The sequence below is a fragment of the Canis lupus genome, chromosome 18, assembly GCF_048164855.1.
Source record: "Canis lupus baileyi chromosome 18, mCanLup2.hap1, whole genome shotgun sequence".
Taxonomy (NCBI): Eukaryota; Metazoa; Chordata; class Mammalia; order Carnivora; family Canidae; genus Canis; species Canis lupus.
The window spans coordinates 33,636,947-33,653,606 of record NC_132855.1 but is presented as its reverse complement, the minus strand read 5'-3'; the positions used below and the strand labels follow the sequence as shown (position 1 = coordinate 33,653,606).

Sequence of the window (16,660 nt, the reverse complement as noted above, 5' to 3'; positions counted from 1 at the left end):
TTTCCCCTTGAGCATTAGCCTTCTAGAAGAACACCTGTCCTGAATTTAACCACAGTCTTCACACCTTGGGATTCCCGGTAAAAGACCTACTTACCTTGGTTTTTTAGACCTGGACTAAGAGAGTATTTGTAAATGGATAAAAAAATAATAATAATAAAAAGTAATTCAATCCAAAATCAGCTATTCAACCACACCAATTCAGCGTGTGTTATCCTAAGGCCAGAGAAGAAAATGGTGAGACACAAGTCTGTGAGTGAGCCTACAATCTTGTGAGCAAAAACACACTTTGCAATGTACTGCATATCAAGATCACTGGGAGCATGCAGGATGCTGAAATTCAGTGGAGCCAGGGTAATAATGATGTTGAATCTATGTATCTTTCTTTTTTTTTTTTTTTTTTAAGATTTTATTTATTTGAGAGAGAGAGAGCGCATGCAGATGAGCAAAGCGGGGGTGGGGGGGGTGGGGAGCAGAGGGAGAAGAAGGCTCCCTGCTGAGCAGGGAGCCAGGTGTGGGGCTCAATCCCCAGCCCTAACTCTGGGATCAAGACCTTAGCTGAAGGCAGATGCTTGACCGAGTGAGCCACCCAGGCACCCTAGAATCTATGCATCTTTATTTTTTTTTTATATTTTATTTTTTTTTAATTTTTATTTATTTATGATAGTCACAGAGAGAGAGAGAGAGAGAGGCAGAGACATAGGCAGAGGGAGAAGCAGGCTCCATGCACCGGGAGCCTGATGTGGGATTCGATCCCGGGTCTCCAGGATCGCGCCCTGGGCCAAAGGCAGGCGCCAAACCGCTGCGCCACCCAGGGATCCCTGAATCTATGCATCTTTAATTAAAACGTAAAGAATTGGTAAGACAGATATGGAAAAAGTACTATAACACAAAGGGGAGAAAATAATCCACTCTTAAGAGTCTAGAATTTGAGAGAGAGAAAATCTAGACATGGAAGGGAATTTGTTATCTGGTTTTAGGAAACTTTTTTGAATGGAAAATGGGCAGTCCTTATCTCCTTCAGAATTACAAATATTGTTCTCATAGGAGTGGATTTAGAGAGTGGATTAGCCACTATCAATTTCAGTTGAATTTATGAAATTCAACTTCCTATATGTCAGGGGTGATTCCAAGTTTGTGTCTATTTATTCACTTAATCATGACACTCCTATGAGGTATTTTATTTATTTTTTTAAATCAGTATTCCCATTCCACAGGTGAGAAAAATGAGACACAGTAATGTTAGGTAACGTGTCCAAGTTCAGTCAGTTGAAAAGTGCAGGGGCCATTCCTCAGCCTACTTCAAAGGCCTAAATAAACCAGGCCATTCACTTCCAGGCATACCTCTCCTCAAGATGAGACTCAAAGCAAGAGCAAGAAAGTAGGCCACTGGGATGGACTGAGAAGCATTTTGGATACCCTGGTTGATTAACTGTGGAGACAAAATGAGAAAGCTGAGTCAAAATTACATCATGTTAATGAAATTAGGAAGAAGAGGAGAAGCATGTTTGGAGAGAATGATGAGATTGATTGTTTTGGACAAGCTGAACTTGATCTTGGCAGGATCAATTTAGGGAGGTCTGTCTAACAAGAAGCTGCAAACTGAAGTCTGGAGGCTGCTTAGTCAGGACAGAACTCATGTAGTAGAAGTGAGTTACCTCAGGCACAAAATCTAAGGGAAATGGAAAAAGGATTTCATCAAAATCAATAATATTTCAATATGTTACTTGTAAAAATACTAAAATTAATGCAAAAAAAGACAAACCAAATATCAAAATTTTAAGTAAAGGAAGATCAGCATTTTTCCTCTGCCTTAGTCTCCAACATGGCCCCAGATAGCATTATTATCAATTCTACCTTAATTTGAAAACTTTTAATATTTGTCATGGTTTTTGCATCAATTTTGATTTGTTATGATACTGCCTTAAAAAATAATTGATCTTGGGGAGCCTGGGTGGCTCAGTCAGTTAAGAGCCCAACTGTTGATTTCAGCTCAGATCATGATCTCAGGGTTCATAAGATCCAGCCCTGTATCAGGCTCTGTGCTGGGCATGGAGTCTCCTTGAGACTCTCTTTCTCCCTTTCTTCTGCCCCTCATCTCTCTCTCTCTCTTTCTCTCTGAAAGAAGAAGAAGAAGAAGAAGAAGAAGAAGAAGAAGAAGGAGGAGGAGGAGGAGGAGGAGGAGGAGGAGGAGGAGGAGGAGGAGGAAGAGGAGGAGGAGGAGGAGGAGAAGGAGAAGAAAGAGAATCGGTCTTGATCACTGAGCTTTTCTGTTTCATTCCTAAATTTTGCATCCCAGGCAGGTGCTTCACCTGTCTTACCCTAGTCCTGCTTAAGCAAGAGGAAATTCTGCTTATCCATAGTAAAGTTCTTTTTAAAATTACTTCACTAAAAAAGAAATAATTTCCTTTTATTTTTATTACTTCATTAAAAGGAATTCCTTCACTAACAGGAAAGGAATTATTGCTGAAACTGAAACTGAACTGATGAATCTGATTTTTACGTTATCTTGTATCCAGATTATCAGTTCTCATAATTTTTCACAAGAGGAAGGAAGAGAACAAAGTCTTTCTCCTGTACAGAAAAGAAAACCAAGAGATATAATGGCTCAGTTCAAACTAAACTTCCTGGAGCTACATGGGACATATTAGATCAGATGCTTCTTGGGGTATAAATTGGAAGAAATAAAAATATGAAGTATATTTATGTGAGCAAATCCTAGACAAATCATTGGACTGAGAGAATGAGTTTGGGTAAATAGCATGTACTTCTGAATGAGACATAATGAGCTTGAATTCCTCCTCAGCCATTCCTAACTAGACAACCTTTGACAAATCGCAAAGCCTTACTTAGTTTCCTCATCTATAAAATGAGCCTCATTATACTTACCTATTATTGTTTTGGTTAGGAGGGGGAAAAACAGAATATAGCTATTAATATTTATCAATCAGCATCTCAATCTATAAACACATGATATTCACAAAACAGGAAAATCCCAGAAGTTGTGCTTTTTTTTTCTTTTTTTGTAGGCTATATAAAGAAGTAGGACAGATAAACCAAGAATTGTAATGCACCTGGTTGCTGGAAACAAAGAGAGAGAGAGAGAAGGAGAGAGAGAGAGAGAAAGCCACATAGAGTTAGTGACTGTTGGTAGAAGAAACCAAGTAAATAAATATTCTGACCTTGCTCTCCTCTCCCACTTTGATTGCCAACCAAACTCTAAGCTAGTGGTCATGAAAGACCAGTGCTTTAGTCTATGCTATCATCCCTACAAGAAGACTGTAGGATCAGAAGGATGGAGAAAATACCCAGAGAAGCAAAAGAAAGCCTATGTGGAATCCTACCATAATAGCTCATGATTAGTGAGCATTTCCTATGTAACACATACAGATGCTTTACTTGTGTCATCTCATTTAATGGAAATAACAGCCTTTATGGTGAATACTATTATTTTTCCATTTTATAGGTGAGGAACCTGAGACTTACTACAGTTCACTAACTTGCTGAAAGCCTCAGAACCAAGAGATGTAGGCAGGAATTGATGTACCATAGCCCACCACTGCAGAACAATAAAGAGTAATGACTGCTTTCATAATTATCACCACTATCATCAAAACCATTTAATTCCAATCCCTCCAGCGATTATATTTCTAGGAATCTAACTCACAGTTATAATAATGCATGAGTAGAAAAAAGTACATTAAAAATGATGTTTATAACATTGTATTAGCAAAAGATAGAAAACATTTAAATGTCTATGAACTTGGTCAGATGAAGCTACAGTACATTTTAAGATGATATTTCTATTTACCACAGAGTAAAGAAGGCAGCTCTAGGAGCATTGTGTATTAATATATATTGATATATTGTTTCAGAACAGTGTGCATAGTACCATTTCTATTAGAGAAAAAAATAACTATATTATCTATATTCTTGTAGATAAAAGAGTGTTTTTGGAAAAATACAGAAGAAGTTGATAACTTAGCTGCTTCTGGGGAAAGCAACTGGGTGGCAGGTGAAATGGAAGTTAATTTTTGTATTTCACAACTTTGTGCTTTTGAATTTTTTCCCATAGTCACCTAATATCTACACACAAACATAAATTAATCAAGGAAAAATTGACTTATACATTATTAGTGACCTTTTGGGGACTCTTGTAATTTGAGAAACAGTAAAAGAAAATGCACATGCATAAAAATCAGTTTTCTTAATCTTCAGATCCTGAGCGATTTGCTTTTTCAGTAACAAAATCCTTTGCCATACCAGCTTCGGTTAAAAGAATGCAAAGTAAAGAGTAAAATTCCACATGAATGGTATAGTGCTGCCAAAGCAAAAACTGTAGGGTGAACAATGAGAACTCAGCCGCTTGAAGCCAGGTACCAGGTAACTCACAAGGCAAACTGCGCCTATTAGCACAGACCCTATGCAGCTCGAGAATACCCCAGGAGGAGGGCTCGTTTTTTTTCAGAAACCTTCCAGGCCAAAGAAAGCAGGTGGCAAAGAGCTTAACCACAGCTCCTGAACCCCAGGGCATTTGCGAGAGCTCTGTCCTCTGCATTAGGACCACCAGCCTTCCAGATTTTCACCTTTCCAAGAAACCTGACACGTTTTTCATGGCATTTTCAAATTGCATAGATCAAGACGGAAATTTCGGCTATCAGGAATGGAGAGACCGGCCGGTAAATGAAGGAGTTAGTGATACATAGCCAATTTTCTCTCTTTCCTTTCTTTTATTTTTCTTTAATTTTTATTTTTTTTAAAGATTTTATTTGTTTATTCATTAGATACACACAGAGAGGCAGAGACACAGGCAGAGGGAGAAGCAGGCTCCATGCAGGGAGCCCGACGTGGGACTCGATCCCGCGTCTCCAGGTCACGCTCTGGGCCGAAGGCAGGCGCCAAACCCTGAGCCACCCAGGGATCCCCTCTCTCTTTTTTTTTAAAGAAGGATGCGCCCACCAGAGTTTAAGTTGCTGATCTCCTCCATTTACTGCCAGAAAAGAAATGTCCTTCCTTAGGCTAGGAGGCATTTCCAGGAGTCTCTGTAAGGTCCCTCCGGGTCTCACGGTTTCTGAGCTCGGGACTCTCCGGCTCACTCGGAGCAGGCGTAGGAGTTCGGCCGTCGGCGCGGCGATCCGAGCCCCAAGGCGCCCCCGCCCCCAGCCCCGCCTCCCCGCCGCGCGAGCCCTATAAAGTCGCGCCGGGCCGGGTCCCTGGCGCAGGTCTCGGCTCGGTCCGACCTCCCGGTCGTCGAGGTCCCGCGCCCTCTCCCGGAGCAGTGCCCGTCGGAGCCATGGCCCAGGGGCTGTACCACGAAGAGTTCGCCAGAGCCGGCAAGCAGGCGGGGCTGCAGGTCTGGCGGGTGGAGAGGCTCGAGCTGGTGCCGGTGCCCGCGAGCGCTCACGGCGACTTCTACGTGGGCGATGCCTACCTGGTGCTGCACACGGCCCAGGCGAGGCGCGGCTTCACCTACCGCCTGCACTTCTGGCTGGGTAAGGGGGCGCAGGCGGGGGGGAGCGCAGGCAGGGGGAGCAGGCAGGGGGAGCGCAGGCGGGGGGCGCAGGCAGGGGGAGCAGGCAGGGGGAGCGCAGGCAGGGGGAGCAGGCAGGGGGAGCGCAGGCAGGGGGAGCAGGCAGGGGGAGCAGGCAGGGGGAGCGCAGGCAGGGGGAGCAGGCAGGGGGAGCAGGCAGGGGGAGCGCAGGCGGGGGGAGCGCAGGTGGGGGGAGCGCAGGCGGGGGGGAGCGCAGGCAGGGGGAGCGAAGGCGAGGGAGAAGCGCTGGCAGGGGGAGTGCAGGGGGGGCGCAGGCAGGGAGGGCGCAAGCGAGGGGGGGCGCAGGCGAGGGAGAAGCGCAAGCAGGAGGAGCAGGCAGGGGGAGCGCAGGCGGGGGGAGCAAGCCGGGGTCGCGCAGGCGGTGGGGGAGCAGGCAAGGGGACGCAGGCCGGGGGGCGCAGGTGGGGGGGGGCGCAGGCAGGGGCGGCGCAGCCGGGGTGGGGGGCGATGCCTACCTGGTGCTGCACCAGGCCCAGGCGAGCCGGGGCTTCACCTACCGCCTGCACCTCTGGCTGGGTAAGGGGGTGCAGGCGCGGGGGGCTCAGGGGGGTGCGCAGGCCGAGGGACCCCGACGCGCACAGGTCGAGGAGGGGCGAGGCGGCGGGGAGGCTGGGATTCGAAGGCTGGAGGTGGGGTGCGGCGGGGGTGGGGTGGCCTTCTTCGCGCCAGAGTCGGCTCTTGCGGGCGCGCCTGCACGCGGGGCGGGGGACGTGGGGAGCAGCCTGAGCCCGCGGGCTTGGACCTCCGCCGGCCGATCTCGGGGCTTGGAGGCTGGCTCCTCTCGCGTCTCCCCGTTTCACCTCCAGATTGGAAACCCCGCTGCCTCCCCCCCTCCCGCTGCTTAGCGCACGCAGGCTGAGGCCGAGCCCCGCTCACCTGCCCGCTCACCTGCCCGCTCACCTGCCGTCCGACAGGTTCAGTCCTGGTTTCCCGGTGGGCGAGGAGACCAAGTCAGACAAGTTGGTAGGCATCCGCCGCAGCTGGCGAGAAGTACCTCCCCACTCCTGCCGCCCTTTTCTCTAATTAATTCATGTTTATTTTTTTGCCCTTGGGCCCCGGCTTCTATTTCTCCACAAATTTCGGCAATTAATGGTCTGGGCGACTTTAAATCAGAATCCACTTGCACCATACTGCTCGCACGTGTGGCTAACAGAATATTCCTGTTGATCGGGATGTTGGCGATCCTGGATGGAAAGGAGAAAAAAAAATAGATATATTCAATATAAATATAATATAAATAGCTTGATATGGCATATTTATTTTTTAGATGAGTTGCTTTACTGTAATCGTATTATTATTATTATTATTATTATTATTATTATTACTTAGCTATTTGAACAAGGATACAGTGGGAAACAAAACAGCTCCTTCAGGAGTAGTAATTATTTTGGGCTGCACTTGGGCCAGGTTGTCAGAATACTGGGCCTTGTGTGCTCTACTTTTTCCACCTTCTACTTTTACTCGTAAACATCCTGAATGTCCAGCCTCTCCCTGGAAGATCCTGTGCCAGGGGGCACACCCCATCTAACAACGTGCCGATTATTTGAGACTTCTTGCCTTCTTTTAAAACTAGCTTTGCCTCCCTTGGACTTCTGTTTCTTTATTTTTAGCTTTATTCCTGAGCCTGTGGGGAGACCACACAAAACCACACACACACACACACACACACACACAGTCCTTGAAAAGCCATCATTTTTATTTCTGACATTTTATTTAAAATGGCAGGAAACCTTAAGGAGTGATATTCCCAATGGTAGTGAACACACTACCTGAAACACACTCCAAATGAGAAATACAAAGAGGAAGAAGGATTTTTTATTATAGCGTTTGATATTAAGATTTTGTGCTTACCCTAGCTGAATTCCAGATACATTTTGGCTTCCCAGTGTAGTGTCACTTTTCCTGTTATAGACAGTGATCTATTTATATCTTATACCAGAATTCACTGAAGAAACCTTAATATAAGACCATGTTTATAAATGAATGATGCCAGATAAAATAGTAATGTTCTCAGATTGGCCTTTCTATTCAGAACTTGGATCTAGAATGAATCAAGGTGTCTGAAATGCCCCATTTGTAATTTTGGTGAATTGAGATGTGAAGGGACTTCATATCTTGCTGTAGACAACAGTTAAGTTTGACTTTATCAGAAGACTGCAAGAAGTTTTGAACACAGTTTGTGGGTTTTGTTTATTTTAGGAGGGGGTTTATGCTATAGGTTCTTTCTTATGCAAAGAAACTCGCTTATTAAGCAAATTGTTTTTTAGGACTTACAGATTCACATTAACTCAATTATTCATTTAGTGTTCACCAATTTTGAAAACTGTAATAGAAAATGCTTTGGGCAGAAACACTTTATGACTTTTTTGAGTCTTTTTTTTTTTAAAGGATTTTATTTATTTATTTGACAGAGAAAGAGAGTGCACCAGCAGAGGAGTGGTAGGCAGAAGGAGGAGAAGAAGTAGGCTCCCCGCTGAGTAGGAAGCCCCATGTGCCCCCCCACCCCGTGTGGCGACATGGGGTTGGATCCCAGCACCCTGGGATCATGGCCTGAGCAGGAGGCAGACGCTTAAGTAACTGAGCCACCCAGGTGCCCCACACTTCATGATTTTAATGATCTAAAACTGAAGTTAATAGTGTATTAATAAATTAATTCATTCAGTAATTATTGAAAGTGCCCAGCATTGTGTAAGGCGTTTTTGTATATGAATAGTTTATGAATCCTCTCTGAAAGTTTATAATCTCAAAGATACAATAAGATAAAAGGTGATACAACACAGGTAGAACATGCTAGACACTGTGAAAGAGACAGTATCTGCAGTTATGGGGAAGCAGGGGAGTAGAGAAGCTTTGACAGAAAAAAAGAAAAGGAGGGCAATTGGAAGGGATCTTGTCCGAGAGAAAATCTTGGGGAACATGGAAAAGTTTAGCACAAAATGGTCCATGGAGCCGTTAGATGGAATTGTTCTACAGCCCTTCCTACTTTAGTTCCCTGAAGCAAGCTGGATTTCATCCAGAATATTCTAACCTGAGAGCTAAATTTGGATGAATTCATGATGATTAATCAGAGAGACAGATTGAGGAAAAGTTCCAGGGGGGAAGAGTGGAAAGTTTAGGGAGAAAGGCAGTTTAACTAAAGGATCAGTGGGAAGGAAGCTGAAGGGGAGCGACGTTAAAATCAGATTAGGGTAGAAAGGTACATAGGATAAAAATCAAGAAACAGGCCAGGTAAGAGAAGCAAAGGGCACACAAGAAGCAGCAGGACATACGGAGGAGAAGAGGAGAGGAAGGGTCCTCTTTCCTGCTCTCTCTCAAAGGCTTTCCATAATACCTGTGCATATCTCAGATTGTTTCTGTATTATTTTTTTCTTTACAAAGTAAGAAATTGTCGCATTTGACTTACAAGTTGTTGCACTGGTCCTTCCATAAAAACCATTTCAGCTTTGTACCTAGAAGTTTAAAAGCAGCCACCCTGGGCTGCCCGGGTGGCTCAGAGGTTTAGCGCCACCTGTGGCCCATGGCCTGATCCTGGGGACCTGGGATCGAGTCCCACTTCGGGCTCCCTGCATGGAGCCTGCTTCTTCCTCTGCTTGTGTCTCTGCCTCTCTCGCTCGCTCTTTGTCTCTCATGAATAAATAAAATCTTAAAAAAAAAAAAAAGCAGCCACCCTCTACTCCTCATTACTTAGAGCATCATGTCTCTGAGCACAGCTAATAATAAAGCTACTCTGCACATCCTGGACCTGCGCTACAAACACTCACCCTCATTGTTTCTCTTTTCCAGTTTTTAATTTTGCATAAATGTATTTGAGAGCAGTAAACATTTGTGGTATATCTAGTCAATGCTAGGCTCTATCCAAGGCACTGGGAATCCCAAGAACTGGATTACAGCATACAGTGTACAAGTCAGGGAATGTGTAATATACAAGGGCTGGTGAAGATGCTGAGAAATTGGATTTTTATACATTGCTTAAGGGGGAAACGTAAAATGCTACAACCATTATGAAGAAGAGTGATGGTTTCTTAGAAAATTAGACTTGAAACTGCCATATGATCCAGCACTGCATTCATGAGCATTTATTTCAGAGAAATGAAAATTTATGTACGTGTAAAAGTCTACACATGAATTCCACAGTAGCTTAATTTGAATAGACAGAAGTTTGAATCAGCCCAGATACCCTTCCACAGGTGACTGATTTCATCAAATTGTGGCAAATGTATCCCAGAGACTATTACTTAGCAATTAAAAAATTAACTATTGATATACACAACTCTGATGAATCCTCGGGAGATTAGAATGAGTGAAAAAAACTAAAGTCAGGCAGCGCAGGTGGCTCAGCGATTTAGCGCAGCCTTCAGCCCAGGGCGTGATCCTGGAGACCCGGGATCGAGGCCCACGTCGGGCTCCCTGCATGGAGCCTGCTTCTCCCTCTGCCTGTGTCTCTGCCTCTTTCTCTCTCTGTGTCTCTCATGAATAAATAAATAAGAAATCTTAAAAAAAAGAGAAGCCAAAAGTTTCCATACTGTTCAGTTCCATTTATATAATATTTTGAAATGATAGAATTTTGGATTTATTGTTATCAGAGTTTTGGGATGGAGTAGGGAGCTGGGTGATGCAGGTGGGAGATATGGTAGTTATAAAATGGCAACATAAGGGATTTTTTTTTTTTTTTTGGTGATAGAACTATACAGTATCTAGACTGGGATGATGAATACCTGAGTTTATATGTGATCAAATTTTAGAGAACTAAACACACATAGATGAATACAAATAAAATTGGGGAAATATGAAAAAAAATGAGAGAATTGTATCAGTATCTTGGGTTTTGTATTCTGTGATGTACTGTGCTTATATGCTTGTGCTTTAGTCCACTGTAGCACACCGAAGTGTACCATAGTTTGGAAGATGTTACCAGTGGAGGAGATTTGGTCTGTTGATCTATGTCTCTCCTTCTCCCGATACCATGCTGTCTTAATTACTGTACCTGTAGAGTAAAACCTTAATATCAAATAGAGTTATTCCTTGGAGCTTATTTTTGTCAAGATGTTTTAGCTCTTTCAGGACCTGTGCCTTTTCATATGAGTTTTACAATAAACTTATGTAATCTATAGTCAGTCTTCCTATGATTTTTTTTATAGGAATAATGTTAAGCTTGTAGGTCAACTCGGGGAAAATTAACATCTTTGTTATATTGGAACTTACAGTCCATGAACATTATGCTTTTATATTTATTAAGGTCTTTGTTTTTTTTATTAACATTCTATAATTTTTAGCAGAGAGATCATGTACCTGTCATCACATCCCCAAAACAATTTTAGGAATTTTGCAGCATATGTACAAATATAATGTATGGCAATATAATATAAAATAACACAAAGAACGCATCATAACTTGAACGAGATCAGTAAAAGACATTGGTAAAAGGCATCAGAAAAAGGAAAATAAGGGTCCTGGATAGCTAAGTTGTTTAAGCATCTGCCTTCCACACAGGTCGTGATCCTGGGGTCCCGGAATCAGCCCACATGAGGCATCAGGCTCCCTGCTCAGCAAGAAATTGGCTTCTCGGTCCCCCTTTGCTCCTCCCCCTGCTCCTTCTCTCTTGCCCGCTCACTCTCTCAAATAAATAAATACAATCTTTAAAAAAAGGAAGAGGGAAAATAAATGAGGTCATAAGCAAAATTCATAGAGCAAGTTCATATGTTTCTGAACATTGCTAAAATTGCATCACCATACATGATATCACTGAATTGGATTCTGGTTTTAACATTCAGAGGTTGGTATTGGCTTCTTTAGGATCTTTTAACTTCTTTAGAGCAGGGATTCTAGTTTATTCATACTGGTATTTCTTGGCCCAGAGCAGTACACAAGCATCAACAAATGATAGTATAATTTAATTAATTTACTTCTAGGTCATTCATTAATTGCATGCCTGGCCATTTACATCTGTCTAAAGAAATTTGTGTTTCAACTTGTGCTCAAGTAAGAATGTTTTTGTCAAACAATTGTCCTTAACACTTTTGATATTAACTTTGATTTAAACTTCCCTCTTAAAACATCTGTGCAAATCTACATCTGTGTCTTTATTGGTAATCTCATTTACGGATGGGAAGGTGGACAGAATGGCACTAGTGGTCTTTCACATCGCAAAATTACATATGTATTTTTTTTCCTTTGACCCCAACAAGTCACAAAATTGATACTATGTCAAATACTCTTATAGCTAGTGTTTATTTATTTATTTATTTTTGTCCTGAGAAGATAAGTTGCCACACAGGTTCCCTTTGAGAGAGAGGAATATAAAGAAATACGATTCTTTCATTAATGTGGCTGACTCCCTTCAGCTTTGGTGAATACATTCAATTGGGATCTCATGTGAACTGTAGTATTGTTAGGGCTTCTAAACTTCATTAGAGACACAGGCAGAGGGAGAAGCAGGCTCCACGCAGGGAGCCCGATGTGGGACTCAATCTCGGGACTCCAGGATCACGCCCTGGGCCGAAGGCAGACACTCAACCACTGAGCCACCCAGGTGTCCCTGAGCTTTATCTTATCAAAAATTCTGCCTTAATCCTTTTCCTTGCTTGGTAAATGAGGTGCCGTCCTTTGCTGTTTCAGGAAAAGAGTGTACTCAGGATGAAAGCACAGCGGCTGCGATCTTTACCGTTCAGTTGGATGACTATCTGGGCGGCAAGCCAGTGCAGAGTAGAGAGCTGCAGGGCTACGAGTCCACTGATTTTGTTGGCTATTTCAAAGGAGGTCTGAAATACAAGGTAAGCAGCTCTCTTGAACTGTTTCTATTATGACCCCCTTTCTCTTCCTATCCATCTACATCTTATGTCTTTACAGAATGAAAGTTCATTGAGGGTAGGGTTTATTTTTGTTGTTGTTGTTTTGTTTTGTTTTTGTTTCTGTTTTCTTAATGATATATGCCAGTACCTGCCAGACACATAGTAGGTGCTCAATAAATGTTTGTGGAACATGGGTGTAATATGTGAAATACTCTGACTTGCTTTCATTTAGTAGGTTAATTTTTTTTTAAGTAGGTTAATTTTTAATAAAGTTAGGAGCTTGCAATAATTTTGTCACAAGAAAACCCGTTAAAATTTTGTGGAGTTACTTCAGTTAATAAATATTGGCAATTTAGTTATTAATAGTTTTTGTTTATGATATTCTAGAGAACCTCTGAATTTGCCACAAATAACCCAAGACTTGGGAATCTCAGTTATTCTAGAATATCTTAATTCAGTATTTATAACAATTATAATTCCAGTTAATAGAAAGGACTATTCACACATTTCCCAAAAAGTTGGTTTGATCTTGGAAATGATAGAAATAGAAACAAATCATTGAGTTGAATATATATGTGGTTCAGCCTCATAAAGTCGAATATACATACATTGCCAAAAACACAATATATGTGTTTTGGCCTGAAATACTAATCCTCAACTGGCTTTACTTCTGAAAAGGCGAGCAAAAAGAACAAACAAGTTAAATAGTTCTTTCCTTTTAAGGCAACCTTCAGTGAAGGACAGCCTTTTTTTCTGGAATTCCCTCCATGAGCCTTGTAGACTGGCCATCCTTCACAATTCCCCTGTTCCCAGGAGTGCCCAGTTAGTTTCAGAAATACCTCCTTAGAGAAACATTTCAGAAGCAATCCTTTTCAAAATCAGACATGCTCCAACAGATGATATGCAGACCCCGCCTCGCCCTTTGAGCATATTAGCTTACTGAAGACTGTAAACCTCAGAGGTAAACTAGACTTCTGAGTATATATGTTAAATCTATTACCATGCCGTGGTTTATTTCTATTTTTACCTGATCAGAGCCTTAGTGAATAGTTTGTGATGCTATTGAGATGAGGATAAATACTTAATAGGTTCTCTTCTCTCGTGAAATCATTTTTTTACTCTAGGCTATGAGCAGTCCCAAATATGAAACTATATATGCCTTCTCATTTTATTTAATTTGCATAAGTTCCTACAGTTTATGTCAAATGATCCTGAAACTTCTTTTATGTCAGTGAAACCAGCATTTTGAATAAGCTGGGTCTTATAGTTACTAAAACCGTGTCCTATTATATCACCCTGGTTATGAACCCATTTCTGCTACATATGACTTGTTTACCTCAGGGCAAGTGTGTAAGCTTTCTGTGCTCAGTTTCCTCAAATGTATAATGGGTGTAACAACAGCTTTCTCATATAGGTGTTGGTAAGGATTAAGGATCAAATTAAATAATAAAATACATAGTGCATATACAGTCGGTAGGAACTTGTGATATTAATCCTTCTGGCTATTAGCAGGACCTCTGAAATCAAACTTCTGGATATATATTTAAAAGTGGATATAAAAGCGATTTTACAGTTATAAGATAATTATAATTATCAACATCAAAATCACTACAAATCAGCATTTTTTTTTGAAAGAAGGTATTTGCGAATGGAGGTCAAATTTATCAGCAAGAAAATTAGTTCACTGTCTTATCACTAGTGACATCGAGCAGATTACAATATGTGCAGTTGCAAAATACTCAATAGGAAATGTGGAAGCAAAGATAATTTGCCACCCAGAAGAGCAAAGACTATATTTTAGTCTTTGAGGCAGTGCGGGGGGAGGGAGAGAAGAGAGAACGAAAGAGAGAGAGCAGGGGGAGGGGCAGAGGCAGAAAGAGACAATCTCAAACTCCATGATAACTCCATTATGAGCCTGGAGCCTGACTCGGGGCTTGATCTCACGATCCTCAGATCATGACTGAGATCATGACCTGAGCCAAAATCAAGAGTCAGATGCTTAACTGATTAAGCCACCCGGGTGCCCCAGAATAGCAAAGGCTATGCTCTTGTGTTTAATTTCATGCTTATAAGAATGTGCTAAGCACTTCATGTATATCACCCCCATGGTGCAGTTTCTATCATTGTCATCCTATTAAGATAAATAAACAAGAGGTGTAAGAAACTATGTAATTTAATAAGGTCTAATATCTGGTATATGACCTGGTGACCATCTGACTTCAGTGCCTAAGCTGGTAATCATACTATGATGCTCTCAATATAAATAAATGGTTCAAATACCAGGATGAATGTTTTCTTTAAGATTACTCTATGAAACAGAGTATTGTGTATGTTTGGAATGGGCACAGTTTGGCAAAACCTATTACCAAGTCAGCAACAGCCATATTTAGTTATCCTGTGTAAGGGAAAGATTCAGCTAGGCAACAGGAACACCGTCTTCTTATGTCATTTAATTGATCTGAGTGTTTTTTTTTAATGGGGTGTTTTAGGGGGTTGAGAGAGTTCTAAAGGATAATTATTTCCCACTACTTCCTTATCTTAAATTTCTTTCCCAAGCTGAGCAAGACCCAGCTCTTAGCCATGATTGTAAATAGCGACCATCAAACATCTAACAGCCAGTAAAACCATGTTTATAGTGTAACTGATAGAGGGTTATCCATCTTGCTTTCATTCTGCCTTGAGAAGGTAGAAAGAGACTGGGAGTTTTTAGGGTTAATTCAAGCACTATTCCAGAAATACTTACTATCAAATACAAATGTATATGAAACTTACAATTTTCTTTTGTGCCTTTTTCACATCAAATATTAAGACAAAATTAATTTTTAAATTACTGTTAAATGTTCACAGACTAGATATTACTGATGATTCACTATGTGACAGTAGGTTAAGTATCCTCAGTCTAGTCTGTTTTCTATTTTATGACTTTTTCAGATGACAGTGTTCTTAACTCTGTTTATCAGATCATAATGTACTTATTTTTTTTTAAAGGTGAAATGGCTAAGAGCAGTAGTATATAGATGAAAACTTGTATTTATTTTTATTGTATAATAGTTCATTCATTTATGGCAATCTTGATGAAATTATTGATTGAGGAATTATTATATATTTCATAAAATTTATGGTTGGCCTACAGTCAACATTTAGCCTATAGTAATAAAACCTTTCTATTCATGAGGGTCTTTCTTGGGGAATGGTGGCAATTTAAAGTCCGGGGAAATTTCAAGAATGTCTTAATGATTACATAGGCAGCTTAACTTCTTTCTTTGGATTTACTCTATATGTTTATGAATAATTTTTAAAAAGTGTTTAATTCATTTATTTGTGAGAGAGCAAGAGCTCAGGGAGAGAAGGTGAGGGAGAGGGACAAGCAGATCCTTCACTGAACACAGAGCCTGACTTGGGGTTCGATCTCATAACCCTGAGATCATGACTTGAGCTGAAACTGAGAGTCAGATGTTTAATCACCTGACCCACCTAGGTGCCCCTATGAATAAATTTAAAAATTGGATCATTTTACAGATTTCCCATACTGCTAATTTTCTTACCGTATTTTGTAGGAGGCATTGAGCAATAAAAGTGATTTGCTTGCATTGCATCTTTACTATGCACATTACCTCATAATTAATTGTGGAAATTAAGATTATCCTTTCTAACATTTAATTAAAGAAATGATAAAATCTTTAAAGAAAAAAATTTTAAAAGAAGTGAAAAGGTAAAAGCTGATTTCAAATAAGGCAAGAAGATGTACTTGATACAGTTAATTGTTTTCTTTAGCATTTTTAAATTGAATATAGTTTTATTTTATTTTGTTTTGTTTGGAAATGTGCAACCGAATTCAGGATATAAATACTTAAGCCTGATGAAGAAAGAAAAGAAAGAAAGAGTGAGAGAAAGGGAGGGAGAGGGAGAGGGAGGGAGAGAGAGAGAGGGAGGGAGAGAGGAAGAGAGAGAGAAAGAGAGAGACTGAAAGAGAAAAGAAACAAAAAAAAATTTTAAGGTTTTATTTATTCATGAGAGACACACAGAGAGGCAGAGACAGGCAGAGGGAGAAGCAGACTCCCTGCAGGGAGCCTGATGTGGAATTTGATCCCAGAACCCCAGGATCATGACCTGAGCCAAAGGGAGATGCTCAACCACTGAGCTGCCCAGGTGCCCGGAAAATTTTTTTTTATAATGTTAAAATAAAGGTCATTTATAGGATCCACCCACATTTGACTACACTTTGCTCCTTTTCTCTATCCTAACACTGTGTGGACATGGGAATTTTGGGGTGTCTTGTTCTCTCCTCACTTGCTCTTATTACCTCTGACTCTCTTCTATCCTC

General features: G+C 41.3%; 1 protein-coding gene across 1 annotated transcript in view; it reads left to right on the top strand.

Moving 5' to 3' along the window:
* The first annotated feature begins 5,197 nt into the window (after window positions 1–5,197).
* SCIN (scinderin) overlaps window positions 5,198–16,660 on the top strand; it is a 77,816-nt gene continuing 66,353 nt past the window's right edge. The window contains exons 1-2 of the mRNA XM_072783979.1: window positions 5,198–5,489; window positions 12,164–12,318. Coding sequence (XP_072640080.1) covers window positions 5,291–5,489; window positions 12,164–12,318 — 354 coding nt within the window. The 5' untranslated portion in view covers window positions 5,198–5,290. The remainder of the gene's footprint in view (window positions 5,490–12,163; window positions 12,319–16,660) is intronic.